The sequence below is a fragment of the Delphinapterus leucas genome, chromosome 2 (assembly GCF_059928025.1).
Source record: "Delphinapterus leucas isolate spDelLeu-1000000601 "Yukka" chromosome 2, BTC_Dleu_Yukka2, whole genome shotgun sequence".
NCBI lineage: Eukaryota > Metazoa > Chordata > Mammalia > Artiodactyla > Monodontidae > Delphinapterus > Delphinapterus leucas.
In genome coordinates, this window is record NC_143130.1 from 166270085 (window position 1) to 166295821 (window position 25737).

General features: G+C 39.0%; 2 protein-coding genes across 18 annotated transcripts in view; one reads left to right on the top strand and one right to left on the bottom strand.

Annotated features, from left to right (window-relative positions):
- Positions 1-9838, top strand: part of SPATA7 (spermatogenesis associated 7) — a 38230-nt gene extending 28392 nt beyond the window's left edge. For 8 of the 9 annotated variants that reach the window (XM_022576355.2, XM_022576357.2, XM_089908079.1 and 5 more), the window contains 4 exons: positions 1618-1671; positions 3032-3109; positions 6822-6879; positions 7141-9838. In XM_022576355.2, coding sequence (XP_022432063.1) covers positions 1618-1671; positions 3032-3109; positions 6822-6879; positions 7141-7707 — 757 coding nt within the window. In that variant the 3' untranslated portion in view covers positions 7708-9838. The remainder of the gene's footprint in view (positions 1-1617; positions 1672-3031; positions 3110-6821; positions 6880-7140) is intronic. The other variant, XM_089908075.1, reaches the window with a different exon arrangement.
- PTPN21 (protein tyrosine phosphatase non-receptor type 21) overlaps positions 430-25737 on the bottom strand; it is a 92588-nt gene continuing 67280 nt past the window's right edge. For 7 of the 9 annotated variants that reach the window (XM_089908073.1, XM_089908074.1, XM_089908071.1 and 4 more), the window contains 4 exons: positions 20457-21467; positions 9741-20102; positions 8972-9066; positions 430-8199 (listed from right to left, as the gene is read on the bottom strand). The gene's annotated coding sequence lies outside the window, so the exon portion shown is untranslated. The remainder of the gene's footprint in view (positions 8200-8971; positions 9067-9740; positions 20103-20456; positions 21468-25737) is intronic. The other 2 variants (XM_089908070.1, XM_089908072.1) reach the window with 2 other exon arrangements.

Sequence of the window (25737 nt, forward strand, 5' to 3'; positions counted from 1 at the left end):
GGGAACTAAGATCCCACGTGCCGCGTGCTATAGGGGGGCGGTGGCAGGGGACAGACACTTCAGACTTGGAAACATGAGTACTGTTTTAACTGAATGCTCTCCCATCTGTTTTGGTATTACACAATTCAGTGGCCCTGTTAGTTTTACTAAGGAAGTATTACGAAGTAGGTAGTCACTAAAAGTGTAAATGAATTCATTTTGCTAATTCATTAATAAAGGGAAAAGGGACACAGGCTTGTATTATTTACTATCCCTCTTCATTATGAGAAAGGATTTTCCCCAAGACAGATCCTCCAGCAGTGATGCTAACCAGTTTACGTGGCACAGATAGTACTGAAGAGCCCTACCATTTGAGGATTCAGCATTTGCGCTTTTGAATATTCCTCATGTGCTAGTGCTTTATCTGTCCGTGCTTTGTAGAGGAGGCACTATTTTTTAAAACGACTCCTCATGTTTTGGAATTACAGAACACTGCGCCTAAATAAAAATGATAGCTTAGCAGGTAGTACAGAACCTAAAAAATGCCTTTGGGGGCTTCCCTGGTGGCGCAGTGGTTGAGAGTCCGCCTGCCGATGCAGGGGACACGGGTTCGTGCCCCGGTCCGGGAAGATCCCACATGCCGCGGAGCGGCTGGGCCCGTGAGCCATGGCCGCTGAGCCTGCGCATCCGGAGCCTGTGCTCCGCAACGGGAGAGGCCACAACAGTGAGAGGCCTGCGTACCGCAGAAAAAAAAAAAAAAAAAAAAAAAAAAATGCCTTTGATAGCTTCAGCTGTCAAGTGCATTTCCAGTGTCAGAGTTTGGATATGAGATGAAGGAGGTGGAAGGAAAAAAGACTAAAGAGCAAGAATGAGACATCCTGTAGCAGACTGGAAGCAAGCACACGCAGCCCTTCAGGGCCCAGGTCTTCCCTCAGGCCTTTCCTAAGGGAGACCTCACCTGGAAAGGCTTTGTGGGGGGAGGGAGTGGCAAGGAGGTTTATTGCTGACTTCTCTGTCTGGAAATTCATGATGCTTTAGTACTCATAACTTAAGATACTCTCTTGAGCCAGTTGAGCCAGTCTTCAGTGAATATAAAGAATAACCTAAAGAAAGGGATAGTTATCTTTCCCAGTAGCTTCTATCTAAAAGAAGTAAAGTAAAATATTATAATTGAATATACCTGAATAGGAAGCTTGGAATTAACTAATGATGACATAACTGAATAATGACAAAATTTATCATAGTTAACAGCTTAAAACTTTTTTCTATAGGGAGATATGTTTCCAACATCATTTATGTTTTAATCTTAGTCAAACTAATTGTTTTTGCAAGGTAAGTTTCATAGTACAATTTTTAAAAGGATCATGAATTTGTAATTACAAGACTAGTTTAAAAATCTATCTTTGCTACTTACTAACACATGACCTTGGCAAGTTACTTAGCCTTTCTGCCCCAGGTGAATTGTTTAGGAAGTAGAAAAAATAACACCTACCTAATATACCTGACAGGGTTTTTCTGAAGATTAGATTAGATAATGAATGTGAAAAGTGCTTTAAAATTCTGAAACATATTATTACTAACATACTACTGTATGCCAAATCATTGTTTTGTTCAAATACTCTAATTTTCTCTTTCCAGGGCAGTATGTCAATGTTCCCTGCAGCCTCCTTCAGGGAGAAAAATCTATTCTGAGTAAGATATTTTTGACTTCTTCATTTTGCTTAGTGGAAATGAAGAATTAAGACTCACACAAATTATTATTAAATTAGTCAGGATTGAACACTAATCTTTCTTTACAACCAGCTTTGGGGTTCAGTCGTATAATGCACACCAAATCTGAGAGAATGACCAGAATTTTCTGAAATAATTATTAATCACTTCATCTTTATGTCCAGTAGAAATTTGTCCCTAAGTTAATAATACTTGCTATTTTTTTTATAATTAGTACCCATAATTTTTATTTTTATAAATAAAAATAATAAAGAATAATAAAGATGAGTTTTAGAGAAATGTAGGCTTGGTAGCTCAGGATACCATTCTTGGAGGTTTCTAACTTCACCAGTTTTTTGCAGATAAAAAACCCACTTCTGGGTTTGAATGTAGTTTTAGTTAAGCTGCATTTTTTCAGGGAAAACAATCTACTTTTATAGACTTTCATTTATTCTCAAACTTGCTGCCTGTGAATTGGTTTGAAAGCGTATTTTTTATGCAGTATTTTAATCTTCTATTTGATTTGCTAATTAACTCTTTCCCTTGTATTTACTTTTTCAGTAATTGAGTAGTTACTTGCTATTTACATTTTCTATCATCACTGATTTTTAGCTAATTAAAATCAAACCTATAATAGTACCCTAATTTTCTTGTAATAACTTGTAAAATATAGTTAACTCAGAAGATAATATAACAGAGAAATGTGTCCAAGTAATTAAAAATTATTACTGTATATACACAGATTTTTCTTTTAGAATATTTTTCCTCATCTCCAAACCTTTTGAGGAAAAAAAATAATTTTTTCTGCTCAGTAAATTTCTCAACCTTAAAACAGTATGCTCTCCTAGGAGCAGGAGAGGATTTCATCGTTGAAGTTCCTGTTTCTCTGGATGACTTTCTTCCTTCCCTTCTGCCATGCAGAGGGACTCACACCTCTGCTGCTGGACCTGGTCAGGAGCCAGAGGAAATTTAAAATGCTTGTCAAGAACACGGGCCCCCGGTGGGTCACACCTAGTTGCCCTCTTGGCGCTGCCCCTGGTTGCTTTCTGTTCTGTTTTGTTTTGTTTAATCCTTGCTTATTTTTTACTTCCTGATGAATGTTTCAGACATCTATGAAGTTTTACTCTATTAGGGAATATTGTCTCATCTTTAATATCAATAAATATCCTTGCATAATTTGAGAAGGTAGATGTAATGTTTGTTTTATAACATTCCTCATAATGTGAGATGGAAGTACATTTGTAGTAGTACAGATATTTCTAATTAGGTACTCATGTTTCCTATCATTTTCAGAGTAAATAAGCAGTGATTTTTTATGCTGTATATCACTTTGCCTTCACAGTGAAGAAGAACTGTTGTATCTGAGTTTCATTGAAGATGTAACAGATGAAATTTTGAAACTTGGTTTATTTTCAAACAGGTTAGATTTTTTAAACTGTATTATAGTGGTTGAATGATATATTAAATACTCTTCATTTGGTGTTAATTTTTTAAAGTTATTTCCACATATTAGGAAATGAAAATGATACTGCTTTCTTAGGGGATCATGTTCTTATAATTGATGTAATTGTTCTTATAATTGATAGTAAATTATAAAGGATGTTTAATTCATACTCTAAGGCGAGTTCACAGTTTGGGGAGGTAGAGAAAAGAATAGAGAGTTTGTTCATTAAATACTGTCATATCTCTTAAATACAGAGAACAAATTGCCAGAGGTGGGGCAGAATGGTTGAAGGGGGTCCAAAGGTACAGACTTCCATTTATAAAATAAACAAGTCATGGGGATATAATGTACAACATCATGACTGTAGTTAATAATATCATATTGTATATTTGAAAGTTACCAGGAGAGTAGATCTTAAAAGTTCTCATTACAAGAAAAAAGTTTTCTGTAACTACATATGTTAACAGATGTTAACTAGATTTATTGTGGTGATTATTTTACGATATATACAAATATCAAATCATTACGTTGTACACCTTAAATTAATATAATATATGGCAATTATACCTCAATTTCAAAAAAAATTATCACAAAGAAAAAGAAATGGTATCCATATTTTTTGTTATAAATTTATTTATTTTTGGTTGCATTGGGTCTTCATTGCTGCACGTGGGCTTTCTCTAGTTGCGGCGAGTGGGAGCTACTCTTCATTTCAGTGCACAGGCTTCTCATTGTCATGACTTCTCTTGTTGCGGAGCACGGACTCTAGGTGTGCAGGCTTCAGTAGTTGCAGCACACGGGCTCAGTGGTTGTGGCTCTCGGGCTTCAATAGTTGTGGCATGTGGGGTCAGTAGTTGTGGCTCACGGGCTCTAGAGCGCAGGCTCAGTAGTTGTGGCGCACAGGCTTAGTTGCTCCATGGCATGTGGGATCCTCCCAGACTGGGGCTCGAACCCATGTCCCCTGCATTGGCAGGCAGATTCTTTTTTTTTAATAATTTATTTATTTTTATTTTTGGCTGTGTTGGGTCTTCGTTGCGTGCAGGCTTTCTTTAGTTGCAGCAAGTGGGGGCTACTCTTTGTTGCGGTGTGCAGGCTTCTCATTGCGGTGGCTTCTCTTATTGCAGAGCACGGGCTCTAGGCATACGGGCTTCAGTAGTTGTGGCACGTGGGCTCAGTAGTTGTGGTTTGTGGACTCTAGAGCACAGCTCAGTAGTTGTGGCATGCAGGTTCAGTAGTTGTGGCTCACAGGCTCTAGAGCACAGGCTCAGTAGTTGTGGCGCATAGGCTTAGTTGCTCTGCAGCATGTGGGATCTTCTTGGACACGGGTTCGAGCCTCCTGCATTGGCAGGAGGATTCTTAACCACTGTGCCACCAGGGAAGCCCCTGGTATCCATATTTTAAAGAAAACCATAAAACTGTCTTTATTCACAGATGACATTATCACCCATGTAAAAATCCCATACAGTCTACAAAGAAACAAGCCAAAAAAATAACTGTTATATCCGTTAGTTTATAATAGACTAGTAAACTAAATTTTGCTGTTTCTTTGCAAAGATCAGTCATCTCTTTTTATTACTTGAAACTGTCATGAGAATCAAAAGCAAGCTTTTTTTTTTGTTACAACTGTTACCAGTAACGTGAGGACAAATTAAAGGCTACATTTGCACACTGTGAGTGAAAGGGGAAGTTTGCAAAACCAGATTAGTATTGTATATCTTAAGGAAACTGTGTGGTCCTGAGCCAGCTTATACATTTATTTAGCTGAAATTCATTTAGATAAAACTTTATGATATGTATCATAGGACCCCATTATGTATATGCTACATGCTTTCCATCATAATAATATGTGAAGTGCAGACATTTTTAATGAGTTATTTCTATTTCTATATGAAGTTTCTTAAAGTGAACATTTTCATTATTAGTATAAAAAGCTACACCAAAAAGACCTGAATTTTTTTACAATAATTCTGTTTACCTCTTTATGTTAAAAAGGAATGTTTGCATAATGGGTGTAGAGTTTTAGATTTGCAGGATGAAAAAGTTCTATTGATCAGTTTCACAACAGTGTGAATATACGTAATGCCACTGAACTGTAGATTTAAAATTGGTTAAGATGGGGCTTCCCTGGTGGCGCAGTGGTTCAGAGTCCGCCTGCCAATGCAGGGGACACGGGTTCGTGCCCCAGTCCGGGAAGATCCCACATGCCGCGGAGCAGCTGGGCCCGTGAGCTGTGGCCGCTGAGCCTGCGCGTCTGGGGCCTGTGCTCCGCAACGGGAGAGGCCACAACAGTGGTAGGCCCGCGTACCGCAAAAAAAAAAAAAAAAAAAAATTGGTTAAGATGGTAAATTTTGTGTGTTCTTTTTACCACTACCACAGCAAAAACATTGATACCAACTGTAAATAAAAACAATAAAGCAAAGGTTAGAAGCCAAAACAAAAATGGTTGGCATGAAAAATGTGTATTTATGCTTAAAAAACTCACATTTTTCTTTTAGATTATAAGGCTGTTTATTATGGCAATTTTTATAGTAGCACCAAAAAATCGAATCAACCTACATGTTGAATAGTAAAGGTTCAGCTGAATAAATTGTAGAATATAATAGTAAGTTCTGTTCAGAGATTTTAAATGATGTTGTAGAAGTGAATTTATTGATGCATAAAGATGTTCGAAATATATAGTTGATTAGAAAAAACATATAGATATCAAAACAGTATGTCTTGTGTAATCCCAAGTTTGGTAAAGAAATATATATGCATAGAACAGTGCCCAGAAGTGAATGGTCCGAACATTGATAGTTTTAAAATACAGAATACAGATTTCTTGGACTTTTTAAACATTTCAAATAATTCAGAAAAACTAAATCTAAGATTGGCTTATAACTTCACTGAGAGTAACAAATGGTAAAATGAAACCGGTTGATATACTCCTGTGATAGCTAGACAAGCATGGTGTAGTTGAAAGAATGTGTCTGGAGCCAGACATATCTGGGTTTCATTCTCTTAATTGCTTTTGACCTTAGGGAGAGTAAACCATCATCTTAGACTATGTCGTTTTCTCATCTTTTAAAATGGGTTTTATAATACCTTTGTCTCCCAGTATTGGTCATGATTAGAGAGGTATAATGATTATTATTTGTCCAGCACAAATGTCTAACACTTAGTGGTGCTTAATAAGTGATAACTTTAGGTTTTTATGTGAATTTACTATGAGTGGAATTTTTTTCAAGTACAATTTGGAAGCATTGTAAGGTAACTCTTTACAAAATTCTTTGTAAAGAATTTTCTTTAGGGGTTTGCTTTTGGGGGGTTGTATATGTGAAAGAGAAAGAGGGGGGAAGGCTTTTGATGTTTGTGTATGTGTGTGAGAGAAAAAAGATAAAGAGCTTTTAGTGTGGGGGGGGTGGAACCTAACTGAAGATATTTTATTAACAGAAATGTAAGTAGCATGCAGTCTTTTTAGAAGAAACATTGGCACCTGTTACATAACTAAAACATAGTGGAAGCCATACTAGCTTCCAAATTGGAGAACTTGACAGGACAGGGAAGGATTAGTGTTTATCTCTGGAAGGAAAAAGGGTAATCTAAAACATATTTTCCAACCTTTAGTAGTTTATTTATTGTATGGCTATTTTATATTTAGTTGATTTTCTGATTTTGAGACATTAACATTTTTATTTATCATTTGTAGGTTTCTAGAACGACTGTTTGAGAGACATATAAAACAAAATAAACATCATTTGGAGGAGGTTTGTTGTCTTTAGAACTTCATTAGAAAATTTCTAATATAGAAAGAATTTTAAAGTTTTACCATACTCTCAATCAATGCATTAAAAGCAAGCACTTTTTTTCCCTTGTGCTTTTTTGTGTACTCTGGGGGTGAGGGGTGCGGGCAGAATGTGGAAGAAGAAGTATGAATCCTGCTGAGGTTAGCAGCACTGCAGACAAAAGTAATTCAATTTGACTAGCTTAATTAATATTATTATTCTTGTTTTTTTTTTTAACTCCAGGAAAAAATGCGCCACCTGCTACATATCCTAAAGGTGGACTTAGGCTGCATGTCCAAGGAAAACTCAGTAATGCTAGATGATGTTGGTATGTTGCATTTACTTGATTTTGAAAAGGCTGAGAATTCAGAACAAAATGAATATAAAAATGAACAAGATTTAGCCATTCAACAGGAACGTCAAGAATACCAAAAAGCTTTGACTATGTTATTGTCTGTTCCAAAGGATGAGAACAAGATAGTCTCTTCACCAAATGAATTTTTCCTGCCTGTCTATAAATCACAGGATTCAGAAGGGGTTGTAATTCAACAGGTAAATGATGAAACGAATCTTGGAACTTCAGTTTGGGATGAAAAAAATGTAAGTATGTCAGACAGTTTACTAGACCAAGAAACTTCTGTGAATGTCATTGAAGGAGACAGTGACAATGAAAAAGTCGAGACTTCAAATGAATTGTGTTGTTTTAGCACAGCACTCTCCCCGTCTGTTCAGTTATGCAGTGTCAAAGATGGTAATCAGGACCTGGAAGGACCAACTCTCAAAATCATGGAAATGAGCATTGAGGACTGATCTTTGGATGCTTGATCTTCATTAATAAATATCCCAAATGGCCAATAATTCAATATTCCTTTCACTTTTTTTTTTACTTTTTTTTAACTTTTTTATATTAAGATTTGTTTGTTTTCTATGTTGTATAATAAATTACTGTAAATTTAGCAGCTTGAAACAGCACACATGTATTATTTATCCCACAGTTTCTGTGGACCAAGAGTCTGAGCACAGCATAGATGGGTCCTGTGCCCTTGGTCTCACAAATCTATAATCCAGGTGTTGGCTTGGGCAGTGGTCTCATCTGGAGGCTGGACTGAGGGTAGATTCTGCTTCCAAACTCTTTTCAGGTTGTTGGCATAATTTCTTTCCTTGTAACTTTAGGTTTGAGGGCTTTAGGTTCTTGCCGGCTGCGGCCATTGGCCACCCTTAGCGATTAGAGGCTGCCCGCCATTCCGTTACTTGGCCCTCTCCATAGACAGCTCACAGCCTGGCTGCTTGCTTCTCTAAAGGCTAACAGGAGAAAGAGAGAGACTGCTAGCAAGATGGAGTCTCATAAAACATAATCATAACATGATCACAGGAATGATTTCTATCACCTTTGCCATATTCTTTTGGTTAAAAGCAAGTCACAGGTCCTACCCCCACTTAAGAGGTAGGATACAAGGGTGTGAATGCCAGAAAGTGAGAATCACTGGGGTCTCCTTAGGATCTGTTGGCCACAATTTCTAAAGTTCCTTTATAGGGGAACATATTTTGCACAGACATAAGTGGTTTTGTAGGCAGTGGGAAAGGGCCTGTGATCTGGAGTGGCTATTGAAACATTAAGCCTTGTCTACAGTATCTGTAATTTTCTTTCTTCTCACTCTCCTGCATTATCTAAAGTGTCAAGGCCTTTCTAGTTATCAGTGAGCTAGGATGGCCTGTCAGCTATCTGAAAAATCATCCCTTCTTGTGACGGAAAACATTCTACCAGAACTAGTCTGATACCCTCCCCTTGCCCTTGTAGTTCATGAATGGGATCCTTACTATTCCAGTGTGCCTCAGAAGACTCATCTTTACTTATGTCTTTTCAACCACTCACAGTATTGTAACCAAATATTTGAGTGCCTGTTATATACGAAGTTTCATGCCTAGGCACCATGGGGGGTAAAAAGATGAAACAGAATAATGATGATAACCCAAGTGTTCTTCTAGAAACTTGGCAATTTCCTCCAAGTATCGCGTTCCTCAGGCTTTTATCATGCTTTGCCCACACAAGTGTTTCCCAGAAGGTGGTGCCTACCACTGGAGATTTAGAGCTGATTTCTGGTGGTAGATGGGTGACAGGTTCGTCTCATGTGTGGGAAGCTGTGTTCAGGATCCAGGCTTAGGGACTACCTGCAAAATATAATATGCAAGTACATGTCAAGTACTGCCAACTTTTTCCATCGATTTTCTCTCAAACACTGAAAATCATGATGCTCTGTTCTGTGAACAGCCGAAGCTAATATAACATGGTGGGGCTGGGTGCCCAAGCCAATTCTGCCCCAATATCTTGTGACCCGAGTCACGCTGCTGCAGTCCTTCCTCGGCTCCACCTACCCTCTGCTCTCACCTCTGGAATTCTTACCTTACCCCCTAAACAACCCCTCCTTTCCCCACCCTGCAGTCCTCTTTCACCGGCTAAAATATCCCAGCACTATTCTTGGCTCCCAGCCTGGGTCTCCCCATCAGTCATACTTCACCCCTCTGCTTGCTTCTTGGACTCCTCCTTTCAGGCCCCAGGGCTACTTTCTTTAGTCTCAGCCTCACTCTGCCACAAACCCCTCACGCCGCTATCCATGTAAGTACCTCAGACTCACTGCCCTGGTTCAGATTTTCCTCCCTGTGCTGAAGCTGCCATCCTGTTCAAGGCCTTCTCAGTAACTACCTTCTTGCTGCTCGTCCACCCTTTGGGCCCCGCTTCAGTCTACTGTTGCCTGCCCTGCTTTGACATGTCCCGTCTTCTCTACCATCCAACTCTGTGTACAGCTTTTTGTTTCTGGGGCCATGAGCCATCCTAACTTTTATACCTGTTAGGGTATCCTGTTGTTATCCTCAGGTTTCCCTGTAAAATTTAAGTTTAAAGAGATGAGTTGGTTTAAAAACACATTAAAAGTGGTTCTCAGATGGCAAAAGTTGTGTAAAGGTAGGAAGTGAATGGTAAGTTTGGGAAACACTGGCTTAGACCCGAAGCAGCACATTAATTTATATCTTTCCCTCTACTTCTCCCACAGCCCATTCTCCGCTCTGACTAGTAGCGTCATGATGAGTGAGCCTTTTGAGCCAAACTGCTCAGGTTTGATCCTTATGAGCTGCGACTTTAAGCTGGTTACTGAGCTTCCTTCTGCTTTTCATTTGTTGGATGGGGGTACGTAGTTATAGAGCCTTCATCGCAGGGCTGTAAGGAGTTAAATAGGTTGTATAAGAATTAAAGACTCACAGGCTGTTATTATTTTAAAACAGACCATGTCACTCCCTTCTTTAAAAAACAAAACAAATCTTTGAGAGTTTCCTCTTGCTAACAAGAAGAGGTACAGGCCCCTTTGAATTTTTCATAAAGTCATGTTTTCCTCCCAATTCATCTCTTGCCATGTTCTCCCAAGCATCCTAAGTGTCTGTCACATCTAATTATTTGTTCCCTAAACATACAGAGGTTTGTCCTCTCTCTCTATGCCTTTGCACTTGCTATCTGCCCTTGGGAGCCTTTGACAGCCCAGATTGAATGTAACACTGAAACCTTGAGTGATAGTTGCAACAAATGTCCCCCCTGCTCTGGGTGAGATCTTTCGTACCTACCATACGAATTATAATATTGTTTACGAACGCACCTGGTCTCCTATCTAGACTATGGGCTTCTCAAAAGAAAGGACCTGTTTCTCTTTGGATCCCCAAAGCATGAATGCATTTGTTCATGGAGGGAGATAGTTTGACCTTGAGGGGATGTTTAGCTCCAGACAAGGTTATAGGGAAAACAGGACAGATATATTTTCTCCTCTCTTTGTACTCAGAGTGCCAATTTCCCATAAAGAAGGGGCAATGTAGCAAATTGCTAAATTACATGAAAATTTCCTCATTTTCTCACTTTTAAAATGGTTTAAAATATAAATTAGCCTCTTCCTGAGAAGCCTTAAAAAGTTACATTTTTCCCCATGAAGCCAGTTAGAAAAGATCAGAATAGATTTTATGGGGCAAGATGACAATTTGCCAAGTGGATTAATTAGCTGTGTGGTTGCCAATGAATTACTTTATCCTGGACCTTTGTTTAAAAAAGTTTGGATTAGATGATCCAAAGATTTCTCTTAGTTTTAATATGCCAAAGTTAGTCTTAGCTTAATTCTTAGGGTCTTTAGAAATTATAAGTGAAATAAATTACACCTAGAAGTGGAAATTCCTCTTCACCCTTCATGTGCTAGTATAGTTCTGGAAAGCAGTCTGCTAAATTGATTCACATTTTGGTGATGGAATATGCCACCTAGCATGATACTTTTCCCAGAACTTTTAAACGCAGCAGATACAGCCAGTAATGGCATAGCCCCAAAAAACAAATCTGTATGTTGAATTCCAAGGCCAGGAAGAAGATGCTTTTGAATTGGGATAAGAAAAGTTTTGCTCCGAAGCCAACCTTGTTGCCTTGAGAAGTGTCTTGTACCAACGTTCAGGTTTTGAGGCAAAAATGCCTAGCAGTGCTGGATGCGAGTGTTCCATACCTTCCAAGATTTCAAAACCGGTGGGGTTGAGATGGGCCAAGATGGCAGAGTAGAAAGACCCTGAGCTCACCTTCTCTCATGGGCACACCAAAATTACAGCTATTTACAGAACAACCATGAAAAATACCAGAACCTACAAGAAAAGATCTACTACAACTAAAGAATAGAAAGAATCACGAGATGGGTAGGAGGGGTGGAGTCAAGTCCCATATCCCCAGGTGCGCAACCCACAAATGGGAGAATAATTATCATTGCAGAGGTTCTCCCCAAGGAGCAAGGGGTCTGGACCCCACATCGGGCTCTGCAGCCCAGGGTCCTGCACCAGGAGGATGAATCCCCAGAACGTTTGGCTTTGAAGGCCAGCAGGGCTTACTTGCAGGAGTCCTAAAGTCTCTAATTTAGTCCTAGAGTCCTAAATAGAGACACACACAAAATCTCACATGCTCCAGGACCCAGGGAAGAAGCAGTAATTTGAACGGACCCTGGGTCAGACACACCTGCTGCTCGGGAGAGTCTCCTGGAGAGGCAGGAGGCAACTGCAGCTCACCCTGGGGACACAGACACTGAAAGCAGCCATTGTGGGGAGCTTTTTCTACCACCTGGACACTGCTGCCAGCCAGCACCGTTTTGTCATCCTCCCTCTAGCTTATTAGCCTCAGGACCCAAACCTGCCCCTGCCCGCCAGCCTGTAGGCACTTCAGGCCAAACAACTAGCTGGGCAGGGACACAGCCCCACCTACCAGCAGATAGGCTGCCTTAAGATCCCCTGAGCCCACAGCTGCCCCTGGACCCAGTCCTGCCCACCGGTGGGCCCAGGACCTGGCCACACACACCAGTGTAAAGGCAGTAGACCTGGAACCCCCAGGGACCCACAGCTAGAGACCACAGGACCAAGCTCCATCCACCAGTGGGCAGGAAACAGCACCAGAATCCCTGACCCCACCCACCACTGATCCTGCTCTAGCCTCAGGATCAGCCTCACCCACCAAAGGGCAACAGCCAGTCACGGGACAGTTATAGCCCCACAGCCTCTGGACCCAGCCCACCTACCAGGAGGCCAGCACCTGCCCTGGGACCAGCTGAGACCTGGCCCTGCCCACTAGTAGCCCAAAACAAGCTTTGGGACACTCGAGACACCGTAGCCAGCTGTGTCAAGAAACGGCCCCACCCACCAGTGGTCAGCCACCAGCCCTGGGACCCCTGGGCCTGCAGCCAAACCTCAGAACATGACCCTGTTTGCCAGTAGACTGGTACTAGCCCCAGGACCAGGCTTCGCCTACCAGTGGGTGGGCAACTGCCCTGGAGTTTCCTGGACCCATCTTCTGCCCACCAGTGAGCCAACACTAGCCCTGGGGTCCCCTGAGGTTCTGCAGCCAGCTACCTCGTGACTCAGCCTGCCAACCAGTAGCTGGAAGCCTCTACTCAAAGCAGGGCCTGGCAACCAACCAGACAAGGGTCCAACCAAGCCTATCAGAATGCCCACAGTAGTCAGTCTGCCACAACAGAGTGACCCTCATGGGGGCACCTGTAGAGTATATAGATCTGGTGATGAGAGGGGCGTGCACTACTAGGAGGCATAGGACATCTACAACAAAAGGCCACCTGTCCAAAGTCGGGAAACGTAACCAACCTACCAGATACACAAATATAAAAAGAGCAAGTTAGGCAAAATGACGCAACAGAGGAACATGTAACAAATGAAGGAAAAGATAAAACCCCGGAAGAATTAAGTGAAGTAGAGATAGGCAATCTACCTGAGAAAGCATTCAGGGTAATGATCATAAAGATGATCAAAGAACTTGGAAGAAGAATGGATGCACAGAGAAGTTAGAAGTTTTTTAAAAAGAATTAGAAAATATAAAGAACAACCAAACATAAATGAAAAATACAGTAACTGAAATGAAAAAATACACTTGAAGGAATCAACAGTAGACCAAATATGGTATGGAGGACTGGATCAGTGAATTGGAAGACAGAATAGTGGAAATAACTGATGCTGACAGAAGAAAGAATGAAATGAGAACAGTTTAATAAGAGACCTCTGGGACAACATCACATGCACTAAAATTCTCATTATAGGGGTCCCAGAAGGAGAAGAGAGAGAGAAAGGGGCATAGAACACATCTGAAGACACAATAGCTGAAAACTTCCCTAACCTGGGAAAGGAAACATACATTCAACTCCAGGAACCACAGAGTCCCAAACAGTATTAACCAAAAAGGAACACACCAAGGCAAATTGTAATTACAGCAGCAAAAATTAAAGGTGAAGAGAGAATATTAAAAGCATCAGGGGAAAAGCAGCAAGTTATTCGGTACACACAAGGGAACTCCCATAAGGCTATCAGTTGACTTTTCAGAAGAAACTATGCAGGCCAGAAGGGAGTGGCAGTGTATATTTAAAGTGATGAAAGGGAAAAACTTAAAACCAAGAATATTCTACCTGGCAAGGCTCTTGTTCAGATTTGATGGAGAGATCAAAAGTTTTACAGACAAGCAAAAGCTAAATGAAATCAGCATGATCAAACCAGCTTTACAAGAAATATTAAAGGGATTTCTCTAAGCAAAAACGAAAAGGCCACAACGAGAAACATGAAAATTATGGAAGCAAAAAACTCATTGGTAAAGGCAAACATACAGTAAAGGTAGTAAATCATCTACACACAAAGCTAGTAGGAAGGTTAAACAACAAAAGTAGTAAAATCATCTATAGTCACAAGCCACTGGGGATACACAAAACAATTAAATGTAAAGTATCATATCAAAAACGGTAATCACGTGGGAAGGAGCATACAAATGCAGTGTTGTTAAAATGCACTTGAAATTGAGCACGGGGAGGGGGAAGGGTAAGCTGGGACAAAGTGAGAGAGTGGCATGGACATATATACACTACCAAACGTAAAACCGATAGCTAGTGGGAAGCAGCCACATAGCACAGGGAGATCAGCTCGGTGCTTTGTGACCACCTAGAAGGGTGGGATAGGGAGGGTGGGAGGGAGGGAGATGCAAGAGGGAAGAGATATGGGAACATATGTATATGTATAGCTGATTCACTTTGTTATAAAGCAGAAACTAACACACCATTGTAAAGCAATTATACTCCAATAAAGATGTTAAAAAAAAAGAAATTGGGATCAGCAACTTAAAACAATCATATGTATACATAGATTGATACATATAAACCTCATGGTAACCACAAACCAAAAATTATAATAGATATACACCCAAAAAAGAGAAAATAATCCAAACACAACACTAGAAATATTCAAATCACAAGAGAACAAAAGAAGAAATGAACAAAAAAGAAACACAAAAACAACCCCAAAACAATTAACAAGATGGCAATAAAAACATATGTATCGATAATTCCTTTAACTGTCAACGGACTAAATGCTCCAATCAAAAGACATAGAGTGCCTGGATGGATACAAAAACAAGACCCATACATATGCTTCCTGCAGAGACTTACTTCAAATCTAAAGACACACACAGACTGAAAGTAAGGGGGTGGAAAAAGGTATTCCATGCAAATGGAAATCAAAATAAAACCAGGGTAGCAACACTTATATCAGACAAAATAGACTTTAAAACAAAGACTGTTAGAAGAGACAAAGACATTACATAACAATCAAAGGATCAATACACGAAGAAGATGTAACAATTGTAAATATATATGCACCCAACATAGGAGCACCTACATACATAAAGCAAGTATTAACAAACATAAAGGAAGAAATGGACAGTAACACAATACTAGTAGGGAACTTTAACAGTCCACTTACATCAATTTTCACTTACATTGAAAATCAATAGGAAAACACTGGCCTTAACACATTAAACCAGACGGACATAATATATATAGAACATCCCATCCAAAAGCAGCAGAATACAGGGGACTTCCCTGGTGGTCCAGTGGTTAAGAATCCACCTTCCAATGCAAGGGACATGAGTTTGATCCCTGGTTGAGGAACTAAGATCCCACATGCCGCAGGACAACTAAGCCCACACGCTGCAGCTACTGAGCCTATGCACTCTACAGCCCGTGCACCAAAACTAGAGAGAAGCCCGCGCACTGCAATGATAAGAGACCACGTGCCACAATGAAAGGTCCCATGTGCCACAACTAAGACCCAATACAGCCTAAATAAATAAATATATTTTTTAAAAGCAGAATACACATTCTTTTCAAATGCACATGAAACATTCTCCAGGCTAGATCATATGCTAGGCCACAAAGCAAGCCTCAGTAAATTTAAGAAAATAGAAATCATATCAAGCATCTTTTCCAACCATGATGCTATGAGGCAGGAAATCAACTACAAAAAAAAATTGCAAAACTACAAACCCATGGTGGCTAAACAATACGCTACTAAACAACCAATAGATCACTGAGGAAATCAAAAAATACCTGAAGACAAATGAAAACACAATGATCCAAAATCTATGTGACACAGCAAAAGCAGTTGAAAGAGGAAAGTTTAGAGCAATACAAACTTACTTCAGGAAACAAAAATATCAAATAAACAACCTAACCTTACACTGAAGGAGTAAGTCCTTCAGTGTAAAAGAAAAAGAAAAGCAAACAAACTCCAAAGTTAGTAGAAGGAAAGAAATCATAAAGATCAGAGCAGAAATAAATGAAAGAGAAACTAAAAAAACAATAGAGAACATCAATGAAATGAAGAGCTGGTTCTTTGAAAAGAAAAACAATAAACCTTTAACAAAGCTCAAGGGAAAAAAGGAGAGCCCAATCAATAAAATTAGAAATGAAAAAGAAGTTACAACTGACACCAGAGAATTACAAAGACCATAAGAGGTTACTACAAACAACTATATGCCAATAAAATGGATAACCTAGAAGAAATGAACAAATTCCTAGAAATATACAATCTCCCAAGGCTGAACCAGGAACAAATAGAAAATTTGAACAGACCAATTACCAGTAATGAAATTGAATCAGTAATGAAAATAACTCTCAACAAACAAAAGTCCAGGACCAGATGGCTTCACAAGTGAATTCTACCAAACACTTAGAGAAAAGCTAACACCTATCTTTCTCAAACTGTTCCCAAAAAATTGCAGAAGAAGGAATGCTTCTGAATTCATTCTATGAGGCCAGCATTACCCTGATACCAAAAAGGACAAAGATATCAGACACACACAAAAAAATTACAGGCCAATATCACTGATGAACATAGATGCAAAAATCCTCAACAAAATACTGGCAAACCGAACCCAACATCATGTTAAAATGATAATACACCATGATCAAGTGGGATTTATCTCATGGATGTATGCTGGTTCAATATCCACAAATCTACCAATGTGATACACCACGTTAACATACTGAAGAATAAAAATCATATGACCATCGGGCTTCCCTGGTGACATAGTGGTTAAGAATCCGCCTGCCAATGCAGGAGACATGGGTTCAAGCCCTGGTCCGGGAAGATCCCACATGCCACAGAGCAACTAAGCCTGGGCGCCACAACTACTGAACCTGCACTCCAGAGCCCGCGAGCCCCAAATATGGGGCCTGTGTGCCACAACTACTGAAGCCTGTGCGCCTAGAGCCCATGCTCTGCAACAAGCACCGCAATGAGAAGCCCACGCACCACAACGAAGAGTAGCCCCCGCTCACCACAACTAGAGAAAACCCGCACGCAGCAACGAAGACCCAACACAGCCAAAAATAAACAAATAAATAAATTTATTTTTAAAAAATCATATGATCATCTTGATAGATGCAGAAAAAGTTTTTGTCAAATTCAACATCTATTTATGATTTAAAAAAAAAACAGAGTATAAAGGGAACAACATACCTCAACCTAATAAAGACCATATATGACAAGGCCACAGCTAACATCATACCCAATGGGTATAGAAGGAACATACTGCAACATAATAAAGGCCATATATGATAAGCACACACCTAGCATCATGCTGAATGGTGAAAAGCTGAAAGCATTTCCTCTAAGACCAGGAACAAGCCACTTTTATTCAACATAGTATTGGAAGTTCTAGCTACAGGAATCAGATGAAAAAAAAAAAGAAAGAAAAGAATCCAAATTGGAAAGGAAGAAGTAAAATTGTTACTGTTTGCAAAGGACATGATACTACGCATAGAAAACCCTAAAGACACCACCAAAAACCTACTAGAGCTCATCAATGAACTCATTAAAGTGGTAGGATACAAAACTAATATACAGAAATCTGCTGCATTTCTATACACTAACAATGAACTATTAGAAAGAGAAATTATGGAAACAATCACAATTGCAACCACATCAAAAAGAATAAAATGCCTAGCTAGGAATAAACCTTCGTAAAGAAGCAAAAGACCCATACTCCAAAAACTATAAGACACTGATGAAAGAAATTGAAGACAACACAAACAGATGGAAAGATATACCGTGTTCATGGATTGGAAGAATTAATATTGTTAAAACGACCATGCTACCCAAGGCAATCTACAGGTTCAATGCAATCCCTATCAAAATACCAATGGTATTTTCCACAGAACTAGAACAAATAATTTTAAAATTTGAATGGAAACACAAAAGACCATAAACAGCCCAAAAATATCCTTAGAAAGAAGAACAGAGCTGGAGGAATCATGCTCCCTGACTTCAGACTACATTACAAAGCTACAGTAATCAAAACAGTATGGTACTTAGGTATAAAATAAGCTACAAGGATCTATTGTACAACACAGGAAATACAGCCAATATGTTATAATAACTATAAACAGAGCATAACCTTTAAAAATTGTTAACCACTATATAGTACAACCGTAACTCATGTAATATTGTAGAGCAACTATACTTCAAAAAAAATCTTTTTAACATAAACTGTATGGTACTGGCACAAAACAGATACATAGATCAATGGAACAGAATGGAGTGCCCAGAAATAAACCCACACACTTATAGTCAATTAATCTAAGACAAAGATGGCAACAATATATATTGGAAAAAAGACAGTCTCTTCAATAAATGGTGCTGGAAAAACTGGACAGCTACATGTGGAAGAATGAAATTAGAACATTTTCTAATACTATATACAAAAATAAACTCAAAATGGATTAAAGACATAAATTTAAGACCCTGAACGATAAAACCCCTAGAAGGGAACATAGGCACAGTATTCTTTGGTATAAATCGTAGCAATATTTTTTTGGATCTAACTCCTAAGGCAAAGGAAACAAGAGCAAAAATAAACAAATAGCACCTAATTAAACTTAAAAGCTTTTGCACAGCAAAGGAAACCACCAAGAAAACAAAAAGGCAGCCTACTGAATAGGAGAAAATATTTGCCAAAGACAAGACTGATAAGGGGTTAATATCCAAAATATATAAATAGCTCATATAACTCAACATCAAAAAACCAAACAACCTGACTAAAAAATGGGCAGAAGACCTGAATAGACATTTCTCCAAAGAAGACATTCAGATGGCCAACAGGCACATGAAAAGATGCTCAACATCGTTTATCATCTGAGAAATGCAAATCAAAACCACAATGAGATACCACCTCACATCTGTCAGAATGGCTATCATCAAAAAGACCACAAAAAAGAAATGCTGGTGAGAATGTGGAGAAAAGGGAGCCCTCCTACACTGTTGGTGGGAATGTAAATTGGTGCAGCCACTGTGGAAAACAGTATGGAGGGTCCTCAAAAATTTAAAACAGAACTACCATACGACCCAGCAATTCCAATGCTGGCTATATGCCGGAAGAAAATGAAACACGAATTTGCAAAAATACAGGCACTCCAATGTTCATAGCAGCATTACTTACAATAGCCAAGTTATGGAAGAAACCTAAGTGTCCATCGACAGATGAATGGATAAAGAAGATGTGGTATATATACACAATGGAATACTACTCAGCCATAAAAAGAATGAAAATTTCCCATCTGCAACAACATGGATGGACTTGGAGGGTTTTGTGCTTAGTGAAATAAATCAGAGAAAGACCAATACTGTATAATATCACTTATATGTGGAATCAAAAAATACAACTAGTGAATATAACAAAACAGAGACAGAAACAGACATAGAGAACAAACTGGTGGTTACCAGTGGGGAGAGGGAAAGGGGAGGGGCAAAAGAGGTACAGGGGATTAGGAGGTACAAACTACTAGGTATAAAATAGATAAGCGGGGACTTCCCTGGTGGTGCAGTGGTTAAGAATCTGCCTGCCAATGCAGGGGACAAAGTTTCGAGCCCTGGTCTGGGAAGATCTCACATGTCATGGAGCAACTAAGCTTCTGTGCCACAACTACCGAGCCTGTGCTCTAGAGCCCGCGAGCCACAACTACTGAAGCCTGCGCACCTAGAGCCCACGCTCCACAACAGGAGAAGCCACCACAGTGAGAAGCCCGTGCACCACAATGAATAGCTCCTGCTCACCACAACTAGAGAAAGCCCACATGCAGCAATGAAGACCCAACGCAGCCAAATAAATAAATAAATAATTTTAAAAATAAGTAAAAGGGGCTTCTCTGGTGGCGCAGTGGTTGGGAGTCCGCCTGCCGATGCAAGGGACACGGGTTCGTGCCCCGGTCCAGGAGGATCCCACATGCCACGGAGCAGCTGGTTCCATGGGCCATGGCCGCTGAGCCTGCGCGTCCAGACCCTGTGCTCCGCAGCGGGAGGGGCCACAACAGTGAGAGGCCCACGTACTGCAAAAAAATAAATAAATAAAGATAAAAATAAGTAAAAAAATTAAATAGATAAGCAATAAGGATATATTGTACAGCACAGAGAATATAGCCAGTATTTTCTAATAACTACAAATGGTGTATAACCTTTAAGAATCGTGAATCACTGTGTTGTACACCTGAAACATACAATATTGTAAGTAAAGTATACCTCAATTTAAAAAATTAAAATTAAAAAAATATTTTAAAAAGGTGAGTTGACCTTCATTTTACCTGCAAGGAAGTTTAAACTCTTTTATTAGTTGTCTATTGCTGCTCTAACAAGTTTCACAAACGTAGTGGCTTGAAATAAAACCCCCATATTTACCAACTTACAGTTCTGGAAGCCAGAAGTCACGAAATCAAGATGTTGCCAGGGCTGCATTCTTCTTGGAGGCTCTAGGGGAGCATGTTCCTTTTCCAGTTTTTAGAGGCTGCCTGCATTTCTTCACTTGTGGCCCCTTCCTCCATCATCAAGCCCAGCCGTTTAGCATCCTTAAATCTCTCTCACCTCTGCTTTCGTCATCACATCTCTGCTCAATGTGACCCTCCTGCCTCCCTTGTAGAAAGACCCTGTGGTTACTTTGGGCCCACATGGATAATCCAGGACAATCTCCTCATCTCAAGAACCCTGCTTTAATCACATCTGCAGAGTCCCTTTTGCCATGTAAGATAACATTCACAACTTCAGGGGAACAGAACATGGACACCTTTGGGGGCCCATCAGTCTACCACAATTGTAAATATCATTAACCTAATAAAACTTGCCTAAGTAAACCTTAGTGCCTATTACTTGTAGCCTGGCTATGTAATGAATCCCAAGTTGTGGTCTATATTGAACATCTACGGCTTTTTAATAACTAAAGCAGTTCTCCCACTTTAATATATATCAGAATCATCTGGAGACCTTGTTAAGGCAGATTTCTGGGTCCCATGCCCATAGCTTCTGATTCAGAATTTTCAGACCTGGGATGTACTTCAAGAATCTGCATTCTAACAAGTTTCCAATGTTGCTGGTCCAGAAACAACCCCACTAATAAATGAAGTGGACATTCAACCAATAACAGTAAGTTCCACTACAGGGATGATAGTGTGAGGAGCTCTGCCAACCTGCTGGGAAGTACATAAATATTTTTTCTTCAAATATATTAATTGTTCCACAAATGTCCTGATTAATGAAGTTGGCTGTTTTGATAAGATGCATTCTAACTCGTAAGTGATGGATGATGGTGCAGATGTGTGACGACAAACTGACAACTACTAGAAGAAACATCTATTGTCTGGAACATAATTTAAAATAACCCACTGGGGAAATGGGGCTAATTATATGCCTCTTTGCGATCAGATCTAAAATTATAAAACAAAACAAACAAACAAAAAAAGCTTTAATTGAACTATTCACACACAAATCATATCTTGCTTCAATATTTATTTTATGGCAAAAATAGACTATAATATATTCATTTCACATATATTACATTCATTCAAACTTTTCTGCCCATTAAATGTACACACTTTTATAAACCAATGACAGTTTAGAAGATCTAAGCTCTTCTGATTATACATTTTTACGTTATTGATCATCAGACAGTAGCACATAAAATTGCTTTTTAAACTAGAAAATACTAGACAACTATGTATACAACCTGATTTCAAAAAGGTAGAATTCCCAGTGCATTGTTTGAATTATAGGGCAACTTTCTGAGGAAATATATTTCATAAACATTTTCTCCAAATTTTTAAGTTTCTTAGGACTATTAAGTCATATTTACTGTTGGAATTTTTATTTAAATAGGCTTGTTATCTAGATATTCATTTTTAAACTATGCTTTGCTAGCATAGGGTAGGGCTTGGATTGCTTCAGTTTTTAACAAAGAAATACACAACAAATTTATGTTCTGTTGCAGTGTAATTCTTCATCTGAACTAAACAGCATCATTAGAATTCAAAATATCTCCCTCTTTTAAGCACAAAAGAGTGAAACATTAAGGTGTTTTTATAGGAAAATATTTAACATTTGCATGATAAAAACTAAGTGTTTTATATTTTAATGTAAAAAATTACTTGAGAATACAGTAAAAAGCAAAAATATATTCTAATGGCCCAATGCCAATCTTTTGAGTAAGGTTTACTGTGCAACCAAGTTTTCTTAAGGCTTAATATTTCTAAAAATATTTTTAGCTTTCTCATTTTCAATGTGTTGCTTAGAAACCGAATACACTGATAATTGTGTAATAGCTCAATTCTACAACAAGAAATTAAGCTGCTTACTTTTAATATAGAAATGAAAAAGAATCTAATATGGAGAGTCTAAACTGATACTAACAGAAAATCTTCAAAAACATTAAGAATCATCCCTGTACAATAACTACTTCAGGGCTTCCCTGGTGGCGCAGTGGTTGGGAGTCCACCTGCTGATGCAGGGGACACGGGTTCGTGCCCCGGTCCGGGAAGATCCCACATGCTGCGGGGCGGCTGGGCCCGTGATACATGGCCGCTGGGCCTGCGCGTCCGGAGCCTGTGCTCCACAATGGGAGAGGCCACAGCAGTAAGAGGCCCACGTACCAGAAAAAAAAAACAAAAACAAAAACAAAAAACGACTTCAACTCCTCCATTGGGTCACAAAACCAAACTATGCAAATAAAACCCACTAGAGCACTACTAATCTAAAAGGTGTCACAAATTATAGCATTTTTTCCTTCTGTTTTTTTATTTCCCCTTTTTGTTTTGTGGGCTTAAGATTTTGTATTACTTTTAATCTTGTTTTTATTAAATCTGTCTGGAAATAAGTTTGTCACCTCTGGAGAATATTTACTTTTTATCAGGTTATTTGTTAGACTGAACCAGTGTGGTATTATTCCAGTAAAACTACAAAACCATTAGATCCTTTTAGGACACTTAACTCTAAGATTAAATTACATTTCAATAAATATTACTATAAAGTAAGTAACAAAAGATTTGTCTCATTCAATGGTCCATTGCTTTCATGTGATTTCTAATAAATTTCTGGAAAAAAAATGTTTGGACAGTCTCAGCATTTATGAGAGCAGTCTGACGTGCGATACTTGCACTCTTATGAAAAATGAGTAGCTGAACTTATATTTCCCATTTACTTGTTCAGTTTTCCTCAGCTGATAAATGAGCAGGTGGAAGTGAAAAGCCAGTTGCCATTAAATCTGTACTAGTCTCATCAACCTACCCCCAAAAATGAGGATCGACAGGTTCATGCTCCGGATAACCCAGATAACCCAACCTTCTGAATCTCTTTGGTAGCATAGACCTGTTCCTAAGAGTGAATACTGTGCATCTTTTCTTCCTCAAGCTTTTAGAGCGTGAATTTAAACTACACAGGCGCACTTAAAATGTCAGTAGTGACAACCAAAGTTAAGTACTGGGCTTCATACACCGTTTAAAAACCTCCTACCAGTTCAGTTTAAAATTGCAGGTGTATTACACTGGAATCATGTACTGCTATAGCCAGTATGGGTACACTGTATTATAGATTCAAAGCCAAAGCATCTTCGAGATTTTAAATGGTCCTTTTATATGACACACCACAGTCATATTTAATGGAAGGAATAATGATCAAAATATCTAACTAGTAAGTAATTTTCAAAAATTTGGAACAGTATGTTAGCCAAACTGTTAGTTCTACAGGTAGTTCAAACAATTACTCCTTTCTTATCACTCATTTATACTTATTTATAATATTAAAGGATAATTTAAAATAAGTATATGGTTACTACCTCTTTCTTAACCCAGCAACATATTGGACAATGTTCAGATTTACTCTAGTTTTTTAAAGCTAAGCATTTTAATTTAAACATTTTTGGAAATATGATGTGCAGCCAGGCCCTAATCATATACATGTGACCTAGAGATACTCTTTACAGGGGAATATTCGCCTTGGAACTGCTGCTTCCTCAGCTGGGTGCTGCAGACCTTATACTTCCTTCTTGATCCAGGCCCATCTTCTACTTCCCATTTCAGGCCAGTGACAATCCAAAGGTAGGTACGTAAACGGAAACAGGAAAGGTACGGGGAGGCACTGCCAATTCATCCTCCTTCATCCCGCCCCGCCTCACAGGCAGTCTCAGGGGCAGCATCCCTGCTCATCTTCATCATATATCCCATGCTGTTCCTTACTCTTCATGTGCCACTCAAGTTTCTGAGGCAAATGATGGGACATTAACGTTATGTGGAATTCTCTCATGGAACACTGGATCAATCTGACTCCAGTTGCTTGCTGAGGCCCTGTCCCCACTGCCCGGCAGACCCAGAGAGAATGCTTTGTGCTCTCACCAGCATGGTGCAGTAGGGAGGAAAGCTGCTGTGTATTTTTCTTAGAGTACGGGTGACGGGGAGGTGACCACCACTGTCTACCTTTCAGAGCCCCTGTGGTTTAAATAAGCTTTGGGAGGGCAAACCAAGAAAGTTGATACCCACTTATAGCAACATTTCCCCTTGTAAACAATACTCTCAATAATTTAACATATATCTGACCTTTTAGAGCATTAATTCTTATTTGGGAACTACCTGAACTATATAGAAAACTATGCCACTTTAACAACCCAAGTACCCCTTCAAATGTGTTCTGAAATCCTCTATCCACCCACCCCTAACACATGCAAACCTTAAACAACCAGACTTTCTGATTTTTCCTCATTTTGTATAAGTAATTATAGCTACTTAGGGTAAATGGAGCCCTTATCTCAGGAATTTGAAAAATTCATGTTCTTTCGAGAATTGTTTTCCCAGGCAAACTCCTAAAGTATCTATTCCTCTATTTTTGAAATGTCTATCCCTCAGTTCAAAAAAAGAGCCCCCTCCAATTTAGATTATTTTAATAAACTTTAAACTGGAAAGAGATGGTTTAGCTTATTCCACATGAAATCTTGATGGAAAGCAAATTCCCTAAATTTACATCTAAAAGAATTCCTTTAAAATGTCTGATTTTTTAAATGATTTACAATAAACAGTAATTCTTTATATTTTAATACATGTAAAGTTTCATATTATGTATAATATGGACATTCATATTTTCTTAATATTGTGAACATTAACTTATCAAACCCATTTGAAATGATGTCTCTTCTGATGATGAAAGCTTCACAAAAAAGTTGGCCATGCCATGCTGTCATCACTCCATCCTACACTCCTCCTCTGGGCTTCTGCCTAGACCTTGGTCTTTCTGGGAATTTCTAAGAAAGCACAGCTTCTGTTTTAATCCTGCCAAAATGTTTTGAAGGCTAAATTCTAGGGTTTTCTGAATATTTCACAGTGGATGTTCCAGAAGAATATATGTAATAATGATTGCAATTAACATTTCAAATCATACTCTAAAATGAATACTTCCTGTGTTCAAAACTACCAACTAGAGTATTTTATCAAAAGAGTCCACTAATCAGGAAAACTGAGGCCAGAGATGCCAACAATGATCAGTGGAAAACACTGGTTTATAACCTTTTTATGAAAATGTATATTTGGGTAATTTTGATATGAAATATCAACGAACTAAAAGACACTAAAATACTGAAGCACTGTGTAAGTTTGGCAGACAGAACATCCTCAACTCAGACATGGCTGAGCCTATGGAAACCTCAATGTTCTACAGTTT